This window comes from Thamnophis sirtalis, unplaced genomic scaffold (assembly GCF_051295495.1).
Source record: "Thamnophis sirtalis isolate CommonGarterSnake01/CBP01778 unplaced genomic scaffold, rThaSir2_p1.2 scaffold_10, whole genome shotgun sequence".
NCBI classification, from domain to species: domain Eukaryota; kingdom Metazoa; phylum Chordata; class Lepidosauria; order Squamata; family Natricidae; genus Thamnophis; species Thamnophis sirtalis.
This window is the reverse complement of record NW_028261390.1, coordinates 54,725,070-54,744,548: the sequence shown is the minus strand read 5'-3', so window position 1 is coordinate 54,744,548 and position 19,479 is coordinate 54,725,070. Positions and strand designations below refer to the sequence as shown.

Sequence of the window (19,479 nt, the reverse complement as noted above, 5' to 3'; positions counted from 1 at the left end):
TGCACGCAGCAGAAGTTGAAAACTAGAACACACTGCCTTAATTATTCCACAAACCTTTATGATGCGAAGAGGCTTATTAGGATTGTTCTCATCCAGATAGTTGATATAGCCAGAAAGGGATAATGTCAACAAGTGACCTTTTTGCCACAAGCAGCCCAGTTGCTGGTCCAGAACATCTGATCCCATTTTAAATGTAGTCACCACACTCTGGGCACCAACATCCCAGATCTTAGCTGTTTTGTCTCCAGAAGCAGAAAGAAGGCGATGGCCATCAGGACTCCAACTAATCTGTTAAAAGAAAAGAAGAAACGATTTAAAAAAATAAATAAATGATTCCTTTCTTGGGGGTGAGGTTCATATCAAACAGAAGTAAAATTAAATTCTGGAACATTTTGGAGCTTATTGCTGCAAAGGCACCTGGGATGCCTTGCCCATTTGATGGAATCCATCACAGAAATTAAACTCATAACCTATTTAGATAAAAAGTCTAAGAATATTTTTAAGTAGACACCACCGGAAAATATCAAACATGTACCGAAGAGTTTAAAGTATCTGATGATGTTCTACCAATGGCTGCAAGTCCTTAAAATCATTAAAACTGTATCAACAGATTTGCAGTAAAAGCCGATTCATCAAATAATTGAGATTTCCTCTGTTGGAGGAAACCCAGGAGTTTCATTTACGAAGAAACTACAAGACATGAAGCAACAGAGGAGACGCCTAGGAAAACCCTGGCAGAACTCAAGAAGCAAATATGGCCAGAGACAGTTAAGGAGGCCTACATAGGGCACATAAAAGAACAGGAATATTTTCCTTTTTTATTGAATCCACATATTGTTGGCCAGCAACCATCTTTAAAATTACCTGCAACCATTACTGGGAAGGCTGGGCTGTATGACAATCTGGGTCTTACGTGTCCAATCAATTCTATTCTATTCTAATTATAACCTTTCCTATTAGGGAGACCCTTCTCTCATTTGGAATACTCCAATTCTGACAACACGGAGCTGCTCTTGAAGACTAACTAAAAACATCAGCCGGTCCATAATGGAATATTCCCCTTAGGGCGCTTGTAGATTTTCTAGACTATAACTGCAGAGTTAAGTTTCATCAGATGGGCAGTCAAATAAATTTGAATATAAACAAATAAACAAGCCATCATTGTGAGGTTCTGCGTGAGAAAGAAAATTCTACAAAAAGTCCCATCTGCTTCAATAATGCAAAATAATGCTAACCTATGAAATAAAGTGAAGAAATTTCAATAGTTCTTCGACTTTGCAAACTTGTTTAACAGATTTAAAGAGTTGGAAGAAACCTTGTAGGTTATGTAGTCCAACCCCCTCCACCCAAGCAGGAGACCCTACACCATTTCTGACAAATGGCAGTCCAATCTCTTCTTGAAAGCCTCCAGTGATGAAGCTCCCACAACTTCCAAATGCAAGCTGTTCCATAGGTTGATTGTTCTCACTGTCCGAAAAATTCTGTTTATTTCTCGGTTGAATCTCTCCTTGATCAGTTTCCATCCATTATTCCTTGTCTGGCCTCCAGGTGCCTTGTGAAATAGCTTGACTCCTTCCTCCCTGTGGCAGCCCCTTAAATATTGGAACACTGCTATCATGTCTCCCCTGGTCCTTTTCTTCACTAGACTAGCCATGCCTGGTTCCTGTAACTGTTTGTATATATAAAACTATATGTTTTAGTCTCCATTCCTCTAATTATCTTGGTTGCTCTTCTCTGCACTTTTTCTAGAGTCCCAACATCTTTTTTATGACCAGAACTGGATGCAGCACTCTAGGTGTGGTCTTACTAAGGCTTTATAGAGTAGTATTAGTATCTCACTTGATCTTGATTGTATCCTTCTGTTAATGCAATTTAGGATTCCATTGCCTTTTTTGGCTGCCACTGCACACTGCTAGATCATATTTAACTGGTTGTCCACTAAGACTCCAAGAACTCTCTCACAATTACTACTATTAAGCCTGGTTTCACCCAGTCTATACGTGTTCTTTTGGCTTTTCTTGCCTAAGTGTAACACCTTTCTCTACACTGAATTTCATTTTGTTAGATAGGGCCCAGTGTTCAAGAGTGTCAAGATATCATCTAGGGTGTTAGCTATTCCTGCCAGCTTAGTATCATCTGCAAATTTGCTAAGTTCTCCTTCAATTCCCTCATCTAAGTTATTTATGAAGATATTGAAGAATAACGGCTTAAGGCGAAACCTTGTGTACCCCACTGCTTACTTTCCTCCATGTAGACATAGTACCATTAAGGACTACTCGAGAAGTAGGCTTGTCAGTCAGTTACGAATCCATCTGGTAGTGATGCTATCTATCCCACTTTTTTCTAGTTTACCAAGAAGTAGGTTGTGGTCTAGTTTGTCGAATGCCATATTATGTCCACAGTATTTCATTGGTCTATAAATTTAGTCACTACGTTGAAGAATGAAATAAGACGTGGCCTGACAAAACCGCGCTCGTCAAAATAGCAGCAATAAAACCGTGTCGCTAAAGCCGCAATGTCATCACCGCGGCGACAACAGCACGGCGACAGAAGGGCTCTTTAAAACAGCACGGCGGCAGAAAGCTGATTTAAATTAAGGTAAAGGTTAGGATTAGGTTTAGGGGTTTGGTTTAGGGTTAGGTTTAGGTTTAGGTTTAGGGTTAGGGTGCTGAGTGCTTCGGAAGGCGCGGATTTGTCCTCCGCGGTTATGTCGTCGCGCTAGGGTCGCCTTTTTCCTTAGCGCTTCGGATGGCGCGGATTTGCCCTCCGCGCTTATGTCGGCGCGGATAAGGGCTTCGCGGTTTTGTCGGTGAACCAAAATAAGATTGGTTTGAAATTATCTGTTTTTAACAAACCTATGCTGACTGCTAGTTATTACTTCAACTCATTTCTAGATGTTGGCAGATCTTTTTTTTATTATCTTTTCCAGTATCTTCCCAGGTATTAATGTTAGGCTGATTGGTCTTTAGCTTGTTTTGGTAACAAATCACAGGACAGATAGTATTTTTTCTTGCTCAGTGTTTTTAGCATTAATACTACATAATGCCTTCCATTGAGAACCTATATACTGCATTAAGCCAAAAAGAGGGCTGTGAAAATATCTACAGACCACTCACATCCTGGACATAAACTGTTTCAACTTCTACCCTCAAAGCAACGCTATAGAGCATTGCTTGCCAGAACAACTAGACACAAGGACAGTTCCCGCCCCCCCACGTCATCACTCTGCTAAACAAATGTATTGTATTATTCCCTATCTCCTTATCTTCTTTTGACTATAACTTGTTGCTTGTATCTTATGAGTTATACTGTTTATTTAGTATTATAGTATGATTTATGTTGATTGCTTATTTAGAATCCTATGACTATCACTAAGTGTTGTATCTTATGTTTTATGATTAATGTATTTTTACGATGACTATGCTAATGATTTATCACTTATGGCTTGTATGTACACTGAGAGCTTAGGTACCAGGAAAAATTCCTTGTGTATTCAATCACACTTGGGAAGAGGAAGAGGACTTTTGTGCACCCCACACACTATCCCTGAATGTTGTGTAGCCTCCCTCTCACCTCTGCTTACCTCTACCTATCCTCTCCAGCCCATGCCACACCCCCGTGAAACCTCTCTGACTCTCTCTGGCACCTTTCCCACAATCCCAATTGTGGTTGTAAGTCAAGCATCATCTATATGAAAAGCCTGTCCTGGATTGGATTTTCTTCAGTTTTTCACTAAAATCCAGACACTTCCAATACGTTGGTTTAACAGGATAATCACCCTTGACCACTAAAATAATGTAATCCTGTGAGAGTTCTGAGTTTGGTGAATCTAGGAACTTATTTGTCTGTGCCTGACATGAGATACGTTGAATTCTGGTATAGCTGCCCAACCACACCATTATGATGCTGTGGTGTCCATTACAAGGTATAGTAATAGTTCTGCAGCTTAATAAGTCATTAAAGTGATATAAATCCATAGAGCACAATTGGAATATACTTACTGCATAAATACCTCCATCGTGGGCTTTGTTTCCACCAAGAGCATCAATTTTTTCTCCAGTTTTGCCATCATAAATAATAATCTGTTCAGAAGTTTAAAAAGAGACAACTATCTTAGAAGACTTAGTTTATGGATTGCATTAAAGTGAAACACTAATATTTCACGAAAAAGAATACCTTTAACATAACAATAGCAATAGCACTTACATTTATATACTACTTCACAGTGCTCTACAGCCCTCTCTAAGCAGTTTACAGAGTTAGTATATTGCCCCCAACAATCTAGGTCCTCATTTTACTGACCTTGGAAGGATGGAAGGCTGAGTCAACCTTGAGCTTGGTGAGATTTGAACTGCCAAATTGCAGGCAACCAGCAGAACTAGTCTGTACTACTGCATTCTAACCAATGCGCCACCACAGCTCAAATCAATGAATAAAAAAATAATATTTATTTGTAACACAAGAGCTAAGAAGCATGCAAGCCTTGCTAAAAATAAAAACAAATTCATTTTCCACAGCTATATATATATTTCTTTTTCATGCGGTCACTGCCATATTTATTCTTGGAGAGAAACAGTAGGCATCAAAATTGGGGCAGCATTGGAACCCTAAGGACTCGGATTGCCACTTTAAAAAGTCTGATTTCAACGACTATACCTTCAATAGTGGTTACAGGTTACCATTTGAGTATCTCAGAGAGCCACAGAGCACCTTCCAAAGCATATATGGAAAGTAGGCTTGCCTGAGGAAGACCTCGTCTAAATGGTGATACCACTACTAGAGATAAACTTTGGTTGAGAACTGAGCCAAAGATGGTGCACTCAAGGGCAGCAAGAAATGGTGGGTTCCTGGAGGTATGGCTTGGTACGGGCGTACTGGTGGCCACTGGGAGCAGCCGCCACCGTACTGGAATGGTGGCTCACGAGGCCCACCCGCCCACCTGTGGGCCTAACACACGAGCAAGGAAAAATATGTCTCTTTATGGGCAAGGCTGAGTCGGAATTGGGCCAAGCAGGAAGAAGCTAGGGGCGTAGCTTCAACTATGACTCAGTCTCTTGGGCAAATAAGGATTGAACAACCCACTTCTGGACCGTCCTGTGCCATCAGCTGGAGAATAATTGTTTTTCTGTAAATTCAGGCAAATATATTCATGGGAATGTTTCTATTCCCATGTGAAATGCTTTTCACATAAAATGCTTTTAAAACTCTGATTCTTTTATTGGTGCTGTATATATTTTTCTAAAAGGAAACTGTTGTATATGAGAGACATCCGATATATCCACCTGCAAACATTAAATGTTCCATTTTATTGCATGTGAATTAGAATCCAGACTAAGCTGAGTCATATGCTCTTGAAAATAGGTATAATCACTTATTAGGGACTACAGCGTTACAACAGCCCTGCCTGTGGTCCTCGAGTCAGTAGCCGAGCTGGCGATTGAGTTCCCCAGGCTTATAGTGCTGGGGGATTTCAATCTGCCATCGCTCGGCGAACGCTCTGACGGGGCACAGGAGTTCATGGCTTCCATGACAGCCATGGACTTGACCCAGGTAATTCAGGATCCGACTCATACGGCGGGTCACACGCTTGACCTCGTATTTCTTTCGGAGCAGTGGAGACGTGATCTAGATTTGAAGGGCATTAAGTCCTTGCCCTTGTTATGGTCTGAGGCTTGACTTTCGGAAACCAATCCCCCACTGTAGGGAGGGGGAACCGACTAGGTGGTTCCGCACCAGGCACCTGATGGACCCTGTGGGATTTCAGACGGCGCTTGGGGAGATATCTGACTCTCTCGCCCATAGTCCGGCAGAATCCTTTGTCGCTGCTTGGAATACAGCGGCGGCGAAGGCTCTAAACCGGATTGCGCCTTTACGGCCTCTCCGAGGCAGTGGATCCAGGAGGGCTCCTTGGTTCACCGAGGAACTCTGGGAGATGAAGCGCCAAAAGAGACGCCTAGAGCGACGCTGGAGGCCTAGTAACTCTGAATCCGACCGAACACAATTAAGAGCCTTTGTTAGGACTTATCTAGTGGCGATAAGGGCGGCAAAATGTGTGCACTTTTCCGCTCTTATCGCATCCGCAGAATCGCGCCCAGCCGCCCTGTTTAGGATAGCTCGCTCTCTCTTAAAAGGGAGGGACGCGGACGACCCTCTGCAGGGTAGAGCTGAGGAATTCGTCCAGTTTCTGTCAGATAAAATCGCTTGGATCCGGATGGACCTGGACTCCACTTGGACAGTACCAGCCAAGGTGCCGGGAGAAGGTCTTGATCGGATTTTATGGAGCGAGTTTCAACTTGTCGCTCCTGAGGAAATGTACAAGGCCATGGGAGCGGTGAGTGCCTCCACCTGTATACTGGACCTGTGCCCCTCCTGGCTGGTCTCGGTGGTGAGACCCCTCCTTAAGAAGCCTTCCCTGGACCCAGCCATTTTGAACAACTATCGTCCAGTCTCCAACCTCCCTTTCGTAGGGAAGGTTGTTGAGAAGGTGGTGGCCTTTCAGCTCCGAAGGACCTTGGATGAAACAGATTATCTGGATCCCTTTCAGTCGGGTTTCAGGCCTGGTTATGGCACGGAAACTGCTTTGGTCGCGCTGATCGATGATCTCTGGCGGGCCAGGGATAGAGGACACTCCTCTATCCTTGTGCTTCTTGACCTCTCAGCGGCCTTCGATACCATCGACCATGGTATCCTTCTGCGATGGTTACGGGAGGTGGGAGTGGGAGGCACCGTCCTACGGTGGTTCTTCTCCTACCTCTCGGACAGGTCGCAGTCGGTGTTGGTTGGAGGGCAGAGATCGACCCTTAGGCCCCTCAAATTTGGGGTGCCGCAGGGCTCGGTTCTGTCCCCCCTCCTATTTAATATCTACATGAAGCCGCTGGGTGAGATCATTCGCCGGCACAGGATTAAATACCATCAATACATGGACGATACTCAACTGTATCTGTCCGCCCCATGCCAACTCAGTGAAGCAGTGGAAGTGATGTGCCAATGCCTGGAGGCTGTCAGGGTCTGGATGGGAGCAAACAAGCTTGCACTCAATCCCGACAAGACTGAGTGGCTATTGATGCTCCCTCCCAAGGATGGTCCAGATATTCCATCTCTTAGCCTGGGGGGTGAAATTATACACCTCTCAGAGAGGGGCCGCAATTTGGGTGTCCTCCTGGATCCACAGCTGACGTTAGAACATCATCTGTCGGCTGTGACCAGGGGGGCCTTTGTCCAGGTTCACCTGGTGCACCAGTTGCGACCCTATCTGGACCGGGAGGCCCTTCGGATGGTCACTCATGCCCTCGTCACCTCAAGACTGGATTACTGTAATGCACTCTACATGGGGCTGCCCCTGAAGAGTGTTTGAAGACTTCAGTTGGTCCAGAATGCAGCCGCGTGAGCGATATTGGGTGTACCTAGATACACCCATGTTACACCTATCCTCCACGAGCTGCACTGGCTCCCCATTGGTCTCCGGACACGCTTCAAGGTGCTAGTCGTTACTTTTAAAGCCCTACATGGTTTAGGACCTGGCTACCTGAGTGACTGCCTCCTGCCATTCACCTCCCAATGACCAATAAGATCACATAGATTGGGCCTCCTCCGGGTGCCGTCGGCCGGTCAATGTCGGTTGGCGACTCCCCGGGGGAGGGCCTTCTCTGTAGCTGCTCTGGCCCTATGGAACAATCTTCCCGTAGAGATCCGGACCCTTACTACTCTTCCGGCCTTCCGTAAAGCTACCAAGACCTGGCTGTTCCGGCAGGCCTGGGGCTGTTGATGGGTATCCAGCCCCACTCCAACTATATGCATGTTGTGAAATTTTAATAATTTGTATTCTTATTTTTCTTATTTTAAATTTGTATATGCTTTGTTTTGTCTGTGAGCCGCCCAGAGTCCCAAGGGAGTGGACGGCATACAAATGTCAATAAATTCAAATTCAAATTCAAATACTGTACACTGACACCTGTTTCATTCAAAGCATGCCTTCTATTATTATTATTTTTTACCTGGCCATCTGCACTGGCTGTAGCAAGTCTACTTCCATCAGGAGAGAACCTCACACAGTTAACAAAGCGGCTGTGGTCCTGAAGGAGAAGAAATACACAGTATGAACATTATACTAGGTGAGATGGGCAGCAAACAAGTCAAACAAACAAATAAATAAATATGCAGCAGAGTATCCTGCTTCCAAAGCTCATAAAAAACATCCTCCAGATGCACAAGATACCTAATATTTCAGTCTTGTCCATCAAACTGCTGAGAATGATTACTAGCAGTTCACGGGAGGGACACTAAGAGATTATATTCAGAGGATAGGAATATACAAATTATGTTGTCTGGGAAAATTAGGATTTAAGAAAAGTCCAGAATATGATTATCTCTGTGTATCAGACACATTATTGGTGGAGATACAAGCAGTCAATGTTAAATCTTATTTCGCACTTCATAGGCTGAAACAGAAGGCCAGTTTGTGGCCAGCTGGTTCCCAGACAAAGCATGGTCCCCATTTTCAATTACAATAAAGTCAGGAGCCCACTTCAAAGATGGCAAGGACTGAAGCTTGCATGTTAATCTACATTATTTCCTAAGCATCGGAAACAGTGAAATAGGAATACTTTTAGGATGTTGAAAAGGTTTAAAGTTCAAAAATATGCAAATGATGCTTATCTTATCTAATACTACTGCATATGCAGTAGTATTATACAAAATGCTTATACAAAATGTGGGAATCAGGCAGCTTAATCTAGTACAACCCAATCTAGATAGCCTGCCATGTCAGTTTCATGCATGATGCTATCAAGAAACTTTTATGAAATAACATGGAGCTGCAATCTTGATTCTCCTCTATACATGAACCACATGCTAGTAACCACATTAATGTAGCATGAATAAGTCAAAAAGATATAGCTGTGCACTATAAGCAATATCTGTGCAGTTTAGCTTCAGTGAACCGAGAGAGAAAAGATGACAAAAATTATCTCATTGCCGAGAGTTATACTTAACTGAAACTTCTAGACAGGCATTCAGAAAAGATCATTGCAAAAATCTTATGTTTTACCTGTGTTGAATATTGTGTGACCAATATTACAGGCTTATATGGCTTTCTCTATCCTTAGCACCAATGTAGATTTCCACATGTGGAAAAATCAACACATATGGATCCTTATCTATGCAGGTTTCTCTGAGACTTTTAACACATTTGCTACAAATCCTTTCCATCCTGTTTGTACAAAGGAACTTTCAGAACCCCATTCCCGAAGCAATGCTTCACTGACATACTGCATATGCAGACCCCCTACAAGAGTCCTCCATAAGTAAAGTTGTCTATTTCTCAAGCGTGACCCGTCAAAACCGCGGTCCACAAAAGCGCTCTCGACGAAAGCGCGTACGTGACGTCATCACAGCGCGACAAAAAAAATTAAAAATTGAAATAAAAATAAAATTAAAGCAAGCCGATTCACATAAAGGTAAGGGGTTAGGTTTAGGGTTAGGTTAAGGGTTAGGGTTAGAGCGTTAGGGTTACGTTTAGCGTTAGGTTAAGGGTTAGCGTTAGGTTAAGGGTTAGGTTTAGGGTTAGGTTAAGGGTTAGGTTTAGGTTTAGGTTTAGGGTTAGGTTTGGGGGGTTAGGGTAAGGTTTTCGCTTTAATTTTACATTTATCGATCACAGCGCGATGTTTTCATCGCGCTCTGATGACGTCACGTACGCGCTTTCGTCGAGCGCGCTTTTGTCTACCGCGGTTTTGTGGTGGAACCTTTCTCAAGATGTGGAAACTGCTTTAAGGCTACCACAGGAAGGTGAGAGAAGATTCTGACCACAAAGCTGGACTCTGCTTAGGAAAGAAAACAAACTCACACTAATGGTGAACTGGAACTTGAATGGTGGTCCTTCAAAGAAAGCAGCACAGTTGTCATCGCTGCCCGTTGCTAAGCGGTAAGGCCTCGTCTGTTTAATGTCCACTGTATTTATTACTTTGTTGTGACCGGCAAGCTCACCTACTGAAGAACCAGTATCCCACAAGAAGACTGCTCCAAATCTGTTTATGCAAAACAAAGACTTAATTCTTTTTTAATACACATTAAAGTAACAAATTATGCTCATGCAACTTCCACTTTACTTCTTATGGTATCATGTAAAAAATAATGCAATCAAAGGTTAAAAAAATAAGCTTCTATTTGTTCCTCTTAGTTTTTGTTCTTCCCACTTAATGCTTTTATCATGTTATCTAGTGTAATTTAAGAATACAATAAAAAAGATTCTCAAAGATGAACAAAAATAGGCTGCAATACCAACTGATTTTCTGCAACAACTGCTAAAGATATGATTAATTCTACACTTCAAGAACACACAAGAAAAGAATTTTATCTATAAGCAAATAATAATTTTAAATAAATCTTCTTTGCATGGGTGAATACTAGCAAAGCAAAGCATGAGTTTCTTATTGACATAATAATGTCTTAAATTATTGCTTTATTTACAAATGCCTAATTCCTGAAAGGATATATTCTGTGTATTTATAGAAGGAAGCTGGAATGAAAAATATTGTATTTCATAACAGAAGCTCCATATTAGGGGAAAAAAAGATGTTGACAGCATTCAAAGCTAGAGAAGAAAATATGGTGCCAATATTTCTGGACATAAAGGCAGCAGACCTCACTATGGAAAAGCTGAAATCAGTTCTCCTTTTTCCTAGATTTTCTCCCCCTTCTGGCATATAAAATCTTTATAATTATAGTAACATAAAGAATGATTGATGCTGAACCACAGTGAAAAGATAAATGTACGTACAACAACAACGGAATAGATATGACTGCCCATCAAATTCTTTTTATATATGGAGATTTCTTAGAATTGGAATTCTTTAAAACCCCACTTTTGCTTTGGATGTGGAATTTTAAAAACAAAAGCTAGAATTTAGTGACCTACAAAATAATTCTTGCACCAACCACTTTCCCGTGTTGTCCCATCGCATTTTAAACAGGGATGTTTTGATATTTTGAATTACAACAGGATGAATCCCATGAATTATTGATAAAGAGGATTTAATACAACAAACCTTTTACATTAATGGCATTAAAAAGAGAATGTTTTGCTTATGGAGTCCAGGGGGATGCATTCTCAAGAAAGATTTAGCTCTTAAACAAGTAGATTTCATCTGGAAATTAAAAACCCAAAGAAAGAGCTAAGAATAAAGAATAGAAGGGATTGAATAGAAGGAACGTTGGTCTTATCTGAATGGTCGATCTCTGTGCACTGCAGGAGAGTCCAAGCATAAGTTAACTTCTGTCTATCTGCCCAGAGACTGAGTTGTAAATTCTTTGGCCACGCCTCCTGCTCTCTACTGAGTCAAGTTTTCAATGAGGTTGTGGTCCTGCTGTTCGTTGCACTCCGAATACTCTTGTCCATTGGACCCCAAGAAGACCCCAGGGTGGAGTTGGATTCTCCCGCAGCGCACAGAGAATGACCATTCAGTTAAAACCAACGCTCCTCCTCCTGTGTGCTGCTTGGAGAGTCCGGAGGGTATTGGGAGATAACCCTCTGTTAAGACCTTCCTGCAAGAATTCCAGGACTTGAGGAATTGACGCCCTGATGGAATCAATGTGCTTCTTGGAAATTGCAGAAGCTCTTCTGGGTTAGGATCGACTGTATAGCTTCTTATCACTGCCACTGGGGGCAGCTAGGGAGCCAGATTGTGACCATTGATGCTGGATCACGTCCACATCTTAGGAGATGGGATAATCTCCTGCACTGGAACAGGTTCGTTAAATAGTCCCTCACTGGGATCCTCAAGATCTATGGTTTCCTATTCAAGTGTAACCCTAACACACATGTGAGTGGTGGTCTTGGCCTTGCACAAAAGAGTCTTGAATAAGGCAGGCTTAAAAAACCCCGTGAAGGCGGGCTTGTCCGGAATAAGACCTTCGTTCTCTGATAGTCTTGGTCAGCCTGGTCTTCCTAGCCCTACATGGATTCCTCACTGCCTAGGGAGGGACATGGAGAGGGAGGCCCCGGCAGATGCGCCTTGTCAAGGAGGCCCTGTGGAAGCAGCCTGTTGGGAGATAGTCTGGCAGGACGCTGGTCCCTTTTATTGGAGCCCCTCAGCGATTCCTTGGGAAACGGCCCGGGAGATGACACTGCACATCTCTTCAGAAAGAGCTGGTCCCTGATGTTCCACTGGATGGAGCCCCACCGCAGTGGGTGTGAACATGGCCTCCTGGGGTGAACACCTGATTGCCTCCCTATGCTAAAACAGTGCAGTCAAAGGGGGCAAAATCCTCCACAATGGAGGGAACTGGGGAACCTAGGGCCCTTGTGGTGCCATCTGGAGACCAATCTTGATGTTCTTCCTCTAAAATACAAATTGTTTCTCTAGAGCCCTCTGGCATCTAGAGGTGTCCCTGTCTGGGCCCTTGGATCCCTTCCTAATGGGGGAACATTAGGCCCTGGCTCCTCTCAAGGCCTCTCTCGCAGAAACCTCAGCCTTCCTAGGACAGGGCCTGCGTTGGTGCCTAGTTGAAAGCTACGTCTAGTCGCTGTTCCCTGCTTGGCGTCTCTCTGCCATTTTGAATTAAAGCCAAGGTTCTCACTATCTAACTACAAGGGAAGTTTGTCTGAGTACAGAACATCTTAATGTCCAGAACAGGGTCCCGTGACAACAGTCAGGAAGGCAGAGTCCGCAGAAACAGAGGGCCTGGAGGTTGAAGCTCCACGCACCGATAGCTGCAAATGTGGAGACGAAAATGGTGCAAACCACAATGGCTCCATGGCGCCCAGGCTGATCAACAGGCTGACTGCAATGGAAAAGGACGTGAACCGCCAACGATTGTGCTGTGCCAAAGCAGATCTAGAATCACAGAGTATGACCAGCGTTGGCCAAGACTCCAGCGCTGCTGCAATGAGAAAGGGTGGTGGCGATCCAGTCAGCAACCTGAATAGGATCCACTCACGCACCCATGGTGATCTGCAAAGGAGACACGCAAGCAGCAATCCGGCAGCTGAAAGCGCACAAAATTAAAAAAAAAACTTTTGAATTTGCCGCTTTTGGCTCAAGGGAAAAGCCCACCGCTGCGTCTGAAGCATGGCCCAAGGTTCAGAACCAACGCCAAGGCTGTCCGCCCGAATTGGCGGTCGACAATGGTGATGGCCCAACGACAACCCAGTTGGGCCAGTCACTCCCCAGCAGCTGAGGTGGTTTTGCCCAAACTGCGCACAGCGGTAGGGGACACCTCTGACGGAGTCTGCTCCCGAACGAAAATAGATGTGAAGCAAAAAGTTAAACTAAAAAGGAGAGAAAAAAATAAAATAAAAATATTGAGAGTCCAAGCTAATCTGGTCAAAGACTGGAAATTCTTTGGATACGTCCTTCCTGAGATAGACTGTGTTGAAAACTGGATTCAGTAGAGAGCAGAAAGCATGGCCAAAGAATTTACAACTCAGTCAGGGCAGATAGACAGAAGTTAACCCATGCTTGGACTCTTTAAGTAGCACACAGGAGAATTTAAGCTTACTCACTTTTCCCTTCCTTCTCCAACAGCAGCAATTCTCTTGCTATCTTCAGTCCATGCAATATCTTTTATCCTTCCTGCAAATGGCTGATACTCGTATTTTAATAGATGTTCCTTCTGTGTGGTGTCCCAAATTCTAAGCTTTCCAGAGATATCTGTCAAAGCACAAACACATAGAAAAATAATTTGTCAAGCGAGATTAAAATACTGCATATCTATCAGATCCTAATTTACAAAATTTAAAATAAACCAGTTCTAAAGTAGTCATATGACTACTATTGAACAAACATTAGTTTTGCTTTTATTTCTGCTTATGAAGTCTTTTTGCTCAAAAAGAGTAATCAAGATAGCTTTATAAATTATATACTGAGTATGGCTAATAAAAATAATAAAAAATAATGAATAATAAAACCACTATCCATTAAAATCTGGCCAAAGAGATGCTATTCTTCTCAAGATGAAAAACATGGGGGTGAAATCCATGTTGCAAGAGTGCATTCATAGCTACAGGAGAAAGCTCTCTTCTGCTTCTGGATTTTTAATGACCAGGCCAATTTAACAGGAGTTGGAGGCCTCAAATAGGAAGGACCTAAACAGTGACTTAAATAAATGTTAAATTTATATTAACTAACATTAAAAATTAGCATGTATGGTATCTAGAGGACAACTGACAATTAATACAGTTTTTTTAAAAATACAGTGATGATATGCTCATTTCTTTCATTGAAGATTGATTTGCACCAAGGGCAAGTTCAAGCCTGTGCGTGTGTGTGGCTGTTGCCTCCTGCGTGCATGCATGCCTGCCGGGATGGGATGGGCTGAAGCGATGCAGGCCAGCCCCTTACCATTTCCAGAATAGCCGCACAAACTGTGCACGAGCAGCAGGCAGAGTCAGGAGAGAGGCACATGATGTGCACCACCAAACACTCCTGCTCCCATCCCAAGGTTGCTTCCCGGCACATCCAGTAGGCGGACCACGTGCCTCTCCCCTGCACCTGTCTCTGGCTACTGCTACCACCGCAAGCCTAAACAAGGTGAGGAGGTTATGGAGTGGCGGCTGCCAGACACCATTGGCCTGCCTACTCCGTCCCATCTGTTTTTGCTTGCGGTTGGAGAGCAGGTCGCCACTGGTCATCTACTCCTCACTCTCTTGCCCTTGGCCTGCATGTGGAGCGTGTTCCCCTTGCGCACCTGATGCACCTCGGCAATGCTGTGAGCCACTGCCACCATCGAGGCAACCAGCAGCTCATGCAGGAGCACCAGGCCCACCCAATATGGAAGAGGCGAAGCACACCAGCTAGAAAGCTTCAGTAGAGCTGGTAGAGCTCACCTAGGCCCAATAGGCAAAAGGTAGCCACTGCAAGCAGGACACCCTGGGTTCCCTTTGGCACTATGACTGCCCAGGCCCAGCCAGGAACACATGCCTTTCCCATTTCTGCTGGGCCTGGGCAACCATGCCACTGATAGGGATCTGGCTTTCCCCACTCACTGCCTTTTTACCTGGTTGCTTTACTGCCTTTGGGCTGGGCAAGGTTGCTGAGCAGCGGCAGCCCGCAGCAGTGTCAAGATGCATTGGGTGCACAAGGGGAACACGCTTCATATGCAGACCAAGGGCAAGACGCACGTGGGGGCCAAGGAGATGACGAGCAGCAACCTGCTATCCAACCGCAAACAAAAACAGATGGGATGGAGTAGGCGGGCCGATGATGTCTGGCAGCCGCCGCCCCACACCTTCCTGTCTTGGCTGGTTGCGGTGGCAGTACCCAGAGGCAGAGGCACAGGGGAGAAACAAACAGTCCCACTTGCTGGATGTGCCGGGCAGCCACCTGCTCTGTCCCAGCAAAATGTCCAGCGGTCTGCATCACATGCCTTCCCCCCGCCTTCGTCTGCTGACGCATGTGCTGCTGAGACTGAGACCCCGGTGGAGCAGGCTCCAGAATCGCAGAGTGCGCCAGCTGAGGAGCTGGAAAACATTGGCCGCCATGCACAAAGGGCAGCGAGCAAGCGATGACTGATGGTTTCCAGCACCAGCTACTCCATCCCTTCTATTGCCGTGCGGCAGCATCACCCCCACCCAACCCCATGTTGCCTCACCTCTGTGGGATGAGTCTCTCACCCACCACCCCACCAGCCAGAGACCCTTGCATACCCTCCCCAATATTGCCCAGCCCACGTGAGTGATGTCAAGCTGGCCATGCCCACTCCTGCCACGCCCCCCCCGAGGACAAAGCCAATTGAAACTAGCCATAAGGAAAGCTAGAGAACCACTGCAACATGGTGACCTTCCCCTCTAAACCTTGCAACCAGTCCAGAACGCTACTGCAGTCAACAATATTGAAAGCTGCTGAGAGATCAGGGTGCATGAGAACAGATGTACTAGCCCTATCCTGCCAGATGGCCTGGACCTTCATATAGATATTAAATAAAATCCCATTAAAAAAGAAGTGTTAAATAAAATCCACTTCATTTTATGAAGACCTATGTTACATTTCAAGAAAGCAACTTATTATGCTGTACCCTTTAATCTTTTCCTTGCATTGCTTGATTTACCTAATTTAATCTTCTCAAAAGACGCTATAGGCTTGCTTGTGAAACTAACCTTTTCTTGTCCCTTCACCATGCAGGCACTTTTCGAAATTTATAAACAGGCAGTTACTCCCTCATTTACGACTTTATTTATATTCTTTCACTGCCAGGGCTGAATCAATAAAGCATCTCACTGAGAATAATCATATGCTTTTATCTTTAGAGCTTAGGTGGATAAATTTCTATTTCAGCATATACCTTGTGGATGAAATTAAAACATTTGCAGTATGTATTGTTTTCTATTTAAAAAGTTAAAATAATTCTCATTTAGTTACAAATTGGAGGAAGTCAACGACTTTTCTAATGGCAGAAAGGAAGATCTGCTTAATTTACATAATGTATAAAGCTCACCAAATTCAATTTAATGCAAAATGTATGTAACTGTGGTTATATTATTGTAAGAAGTAGAAATAAAACTGCACTGCTGATTTGATAAATGAGCAAAATAAGGATGTCAATTCTTGGGTTTAGTTTGTTTTTTTTATGGTAAGAGAGAGAAAATCACTGTAATTTTTCAAGGCAACTTCATTCATTCTAAAAATACCCCAGGTACATTTTGCACCAAGCAGAAAGCTATTATGTAATGTTGATGTTACAACAGCATCTGCATGTTCAGTGTACTGAAATATTTATGAATCCTTTTGTATTTTCAATATTTCTGCGTAAATTTGACCAAAAACATTTGTTCTCTACACAAGTCCTAAAACTAGATAAAGAGAAGAAGAAATCAGTTAAAAACATTAATAGTCTTCATTTATTCATTGAGGAAAATAATTCAAAACCACATATTTATATTTGGCAAAAGCATGTGCAATGTTCAATTCAGCAGAAGGAAAAATTAAGAGTCGGGATTTCAATCAATGGAATAATAATAAATGGGAGGATGCTTTATTTAAAGAACAACATTCTGGGTGTTCATTATCAAAGTCTTTACTATACAATACAGGGATGTGGGAGGCTTAGCATGCCTGCGGACCTCTGAAAACCTCTGAAAATAGTATGATGACATTGGTGAAAAGCAGATACTGCATTCCAACATAAGAACTTTATCCCATCTGTGAAATATGGTAGTGGCAGTTCCATATTTTGGCCCTGCTCTTCTGCCTCTGGATCTGGTTGGCTTGCCATCATTGATGAAACTATGAATTCTGAATTATACCAGCAAGTTCTACAGGAAAGTGTCATGATATCTGTCATAAACTGCTTTAGAGAAAGTGGATCATGCAGCTAAAGAGCAACCTAAAGTATACAAATTATAGTACCAAAGAATGATGAAAGCAGAAGAAACTTAATGTTTTGGAAAGGCAAGCCAAAATCCTAACCTTAATTCCATAGAAATGTTGTGGAAGGACTGAAGCAAGCAATTCATGTGTAGAACATTAGCACCCACCCCTCTCCTAGAAGAATGAAATATTTTAGGAAATATTAAAAAGGCAGAATATTTTCTTTCGCTGGATGAGAAATTGAGAAATATGCTCTTGGAGACAGAAACTCAGCCACAGTTCTGAGTTTCCCAGTTCTGGAAAAAGCCACAATAGGAATTGCCCTTCATTGCATCATCTGGTCAACCAAGTCTGGAACACAGACAGCCTACAAAGTTAGCTATGACCCTCACATAGCCCCCTGGGAGTCTGACAACCAAAAGAATACATTTCTTGCACAGGAACAGGAAGCTCAAGGGCAAGGCCCAAGAGAGAGTATAAATATATCTCTCTCACACCCTTCCACGTTTTCAGCTGCACCAGGACTATGTGCTTAGTGGTTCTGCTCCATTAAACCATGTTTCCAATCAGCATCCATGTTTCCAGTGTCTTTCTCCCCACTTGGAACTGAACCCAGATGGATATTTCTTCAAACACACGTTAGGAAGTTCCCCAACGTCCCAGAGAAAAAGCTGTTCTGCAAGAAGGATATGGGTTACAATTTCTCCAGCTGGTATGTAGGACTAATCAACAGTTATTGGAAATATTTAGTTGAAGTTATTGCTGGCTGGGGGAGAAGTCGCACAGGTATTGAAAGCAAAGGTTCATATACTTTGCCATACACAAATACGTATATTGGATCATTTTCCTCAATAAATACATTTGTGCAGACAACAGATTACATTTTAGGTCAAAATTTATGCAGAAATATTGAACATTCAAAATTTTAAGCACTAATGTTCTTGCCCTTGTCTCCTCTCCAAGATTAGCTGATAGCACACAGAAGGGAGAGAGGTGGAGGAGAAATGTGGCTTAGAGCATATCTAATCCACCAATGAATCATGAATGAAGGCAAATATATGTGTCCTAGGATAATGTTCAGGATCCAATTTGGGTCAGACAATGGGATCAGAGGTTTAGTCTTCCAAGCTTTCGGACTCATGCTTCTCTCTACCAGAATGTGTTATTTGGGCTATTCTATGCGCAACATTTATATGGTGCCTGGTTGGGAGTGCCTTTCTTTTCAAATGGTTGATTGGGGTGTTGCTAGCCAGCTATTAAGTTGTCCGCTATTATTTCCTTATGTTGCCAAGTCGTCGGCTCCTATTCTATGTGTTTCTTCCTTTCTCTTCCTTGCATGTTGTATAGGCATCTTGTAATATATGCTTGGGGGTACGCATTGTGCCTGAATAGTTTACGGAGGTACCTTCTGGTCTCAGTGACAGACCCAGATTGGATCCTGCAATGAAGGTATCATTCGAAAGATTCACACTGCAGTTTCTTAGCCCAAGGATATATTGATATTGATAACAATGTTATATCAATAACAGCAAGTTAAAAGAGCCCTGGTAGAACAGGGGTTAGATTTCAATATTGCAGGCTTGCTCTCCCCACAGCCTGGAGTTTGATTCTGACTGGCTCATGGTTGGCTCAGCCTTCCATCCTTCCAAGATTAGTAAAATGAGGATCCAGTTTGTTGGGGCAATATGCTGACATTGTAAGCCGCTCAGAGAGTGGTCTGTATATAAGTCTAAGTGGTATTGCTGTATCTAAGTATACAACACTGAAAGTCAGAGAAAACTGTAAGCAGAGAAACATACTTCTTGATGGGCATAAGTGAGCATGACTCTGCATCGAATTACAATGAAACGCATATTTATGCTTTTACACTCTACCTCCAGATGCGATATAGAAGCCACTGGGTGCATACTTGGCCACCACAACTTGATGGGCGTGTTCAGTATAGATGTCAGCAATTGCTGGGTTCTGTAAGAAAAAAAAAACAGAATTTAAAAATGTAACTTTCCAAAGAAGGGAAGTTTCCCATCCATTGCCAATTACCCATTTTTGCCAGCCGATCTGATAAAAGATTCTTTGCTAGTATGAATAGCATCAATATCTGCCTTGTGATGACCTTCCTCTGCTAATTAGATGATGCTTATCCAGGGAGGGCATTTGGGAGGAGGGCCATGCTTCAAGG

At 43.3% G+C, this 19,479-nt stretch overlaps 1 protein-coding gene across 2 annotated transcripts in view; it reads right to left on the bottom strand.

Moving 5' to 3' along the window:
• WDR1 (WD repeat domain 1) overlaps nucleotides 1-19,479 on the bottom strand; it is a 48,440-nt gene that overhangs the window by 11,630 nt on the left and 17,331 nt on the right. For both annotated transcript variants that reach the window (XM_087724639.1, XM_087724638.1), the window contains exons 3-8: nucleotides 19,175-19,265; nucleotides 13,499-13,646; nucleotides 9,842-10,022; nucleotides 7,995-8,072; nucleotides 4,002-4,082; nucleotides 55-288 (exon numbers count right to left, since the gene is read on the bottom strand). In XM_087724639.1, coding sequence (XP_087580765.1) covers nucleotides 55-288; nucleotides 4,002-4,082; nucleotides 7,995-8,072; nucleotides 9,842-10,022; nucleotides 13,499-13,646; nucleotides 19,175-19,265 — 813 coding nt within the window. The remainder of the gene's footprint in view (nucleotides 1-54; nucleotides 289-4,001; nucleotides 4,083-7,994; nucleotides 8,073-9,841; nucleotides 10,023-13,498; nucleotides 13,647-19,174; nucleotides 19,266-19,479) is intronic.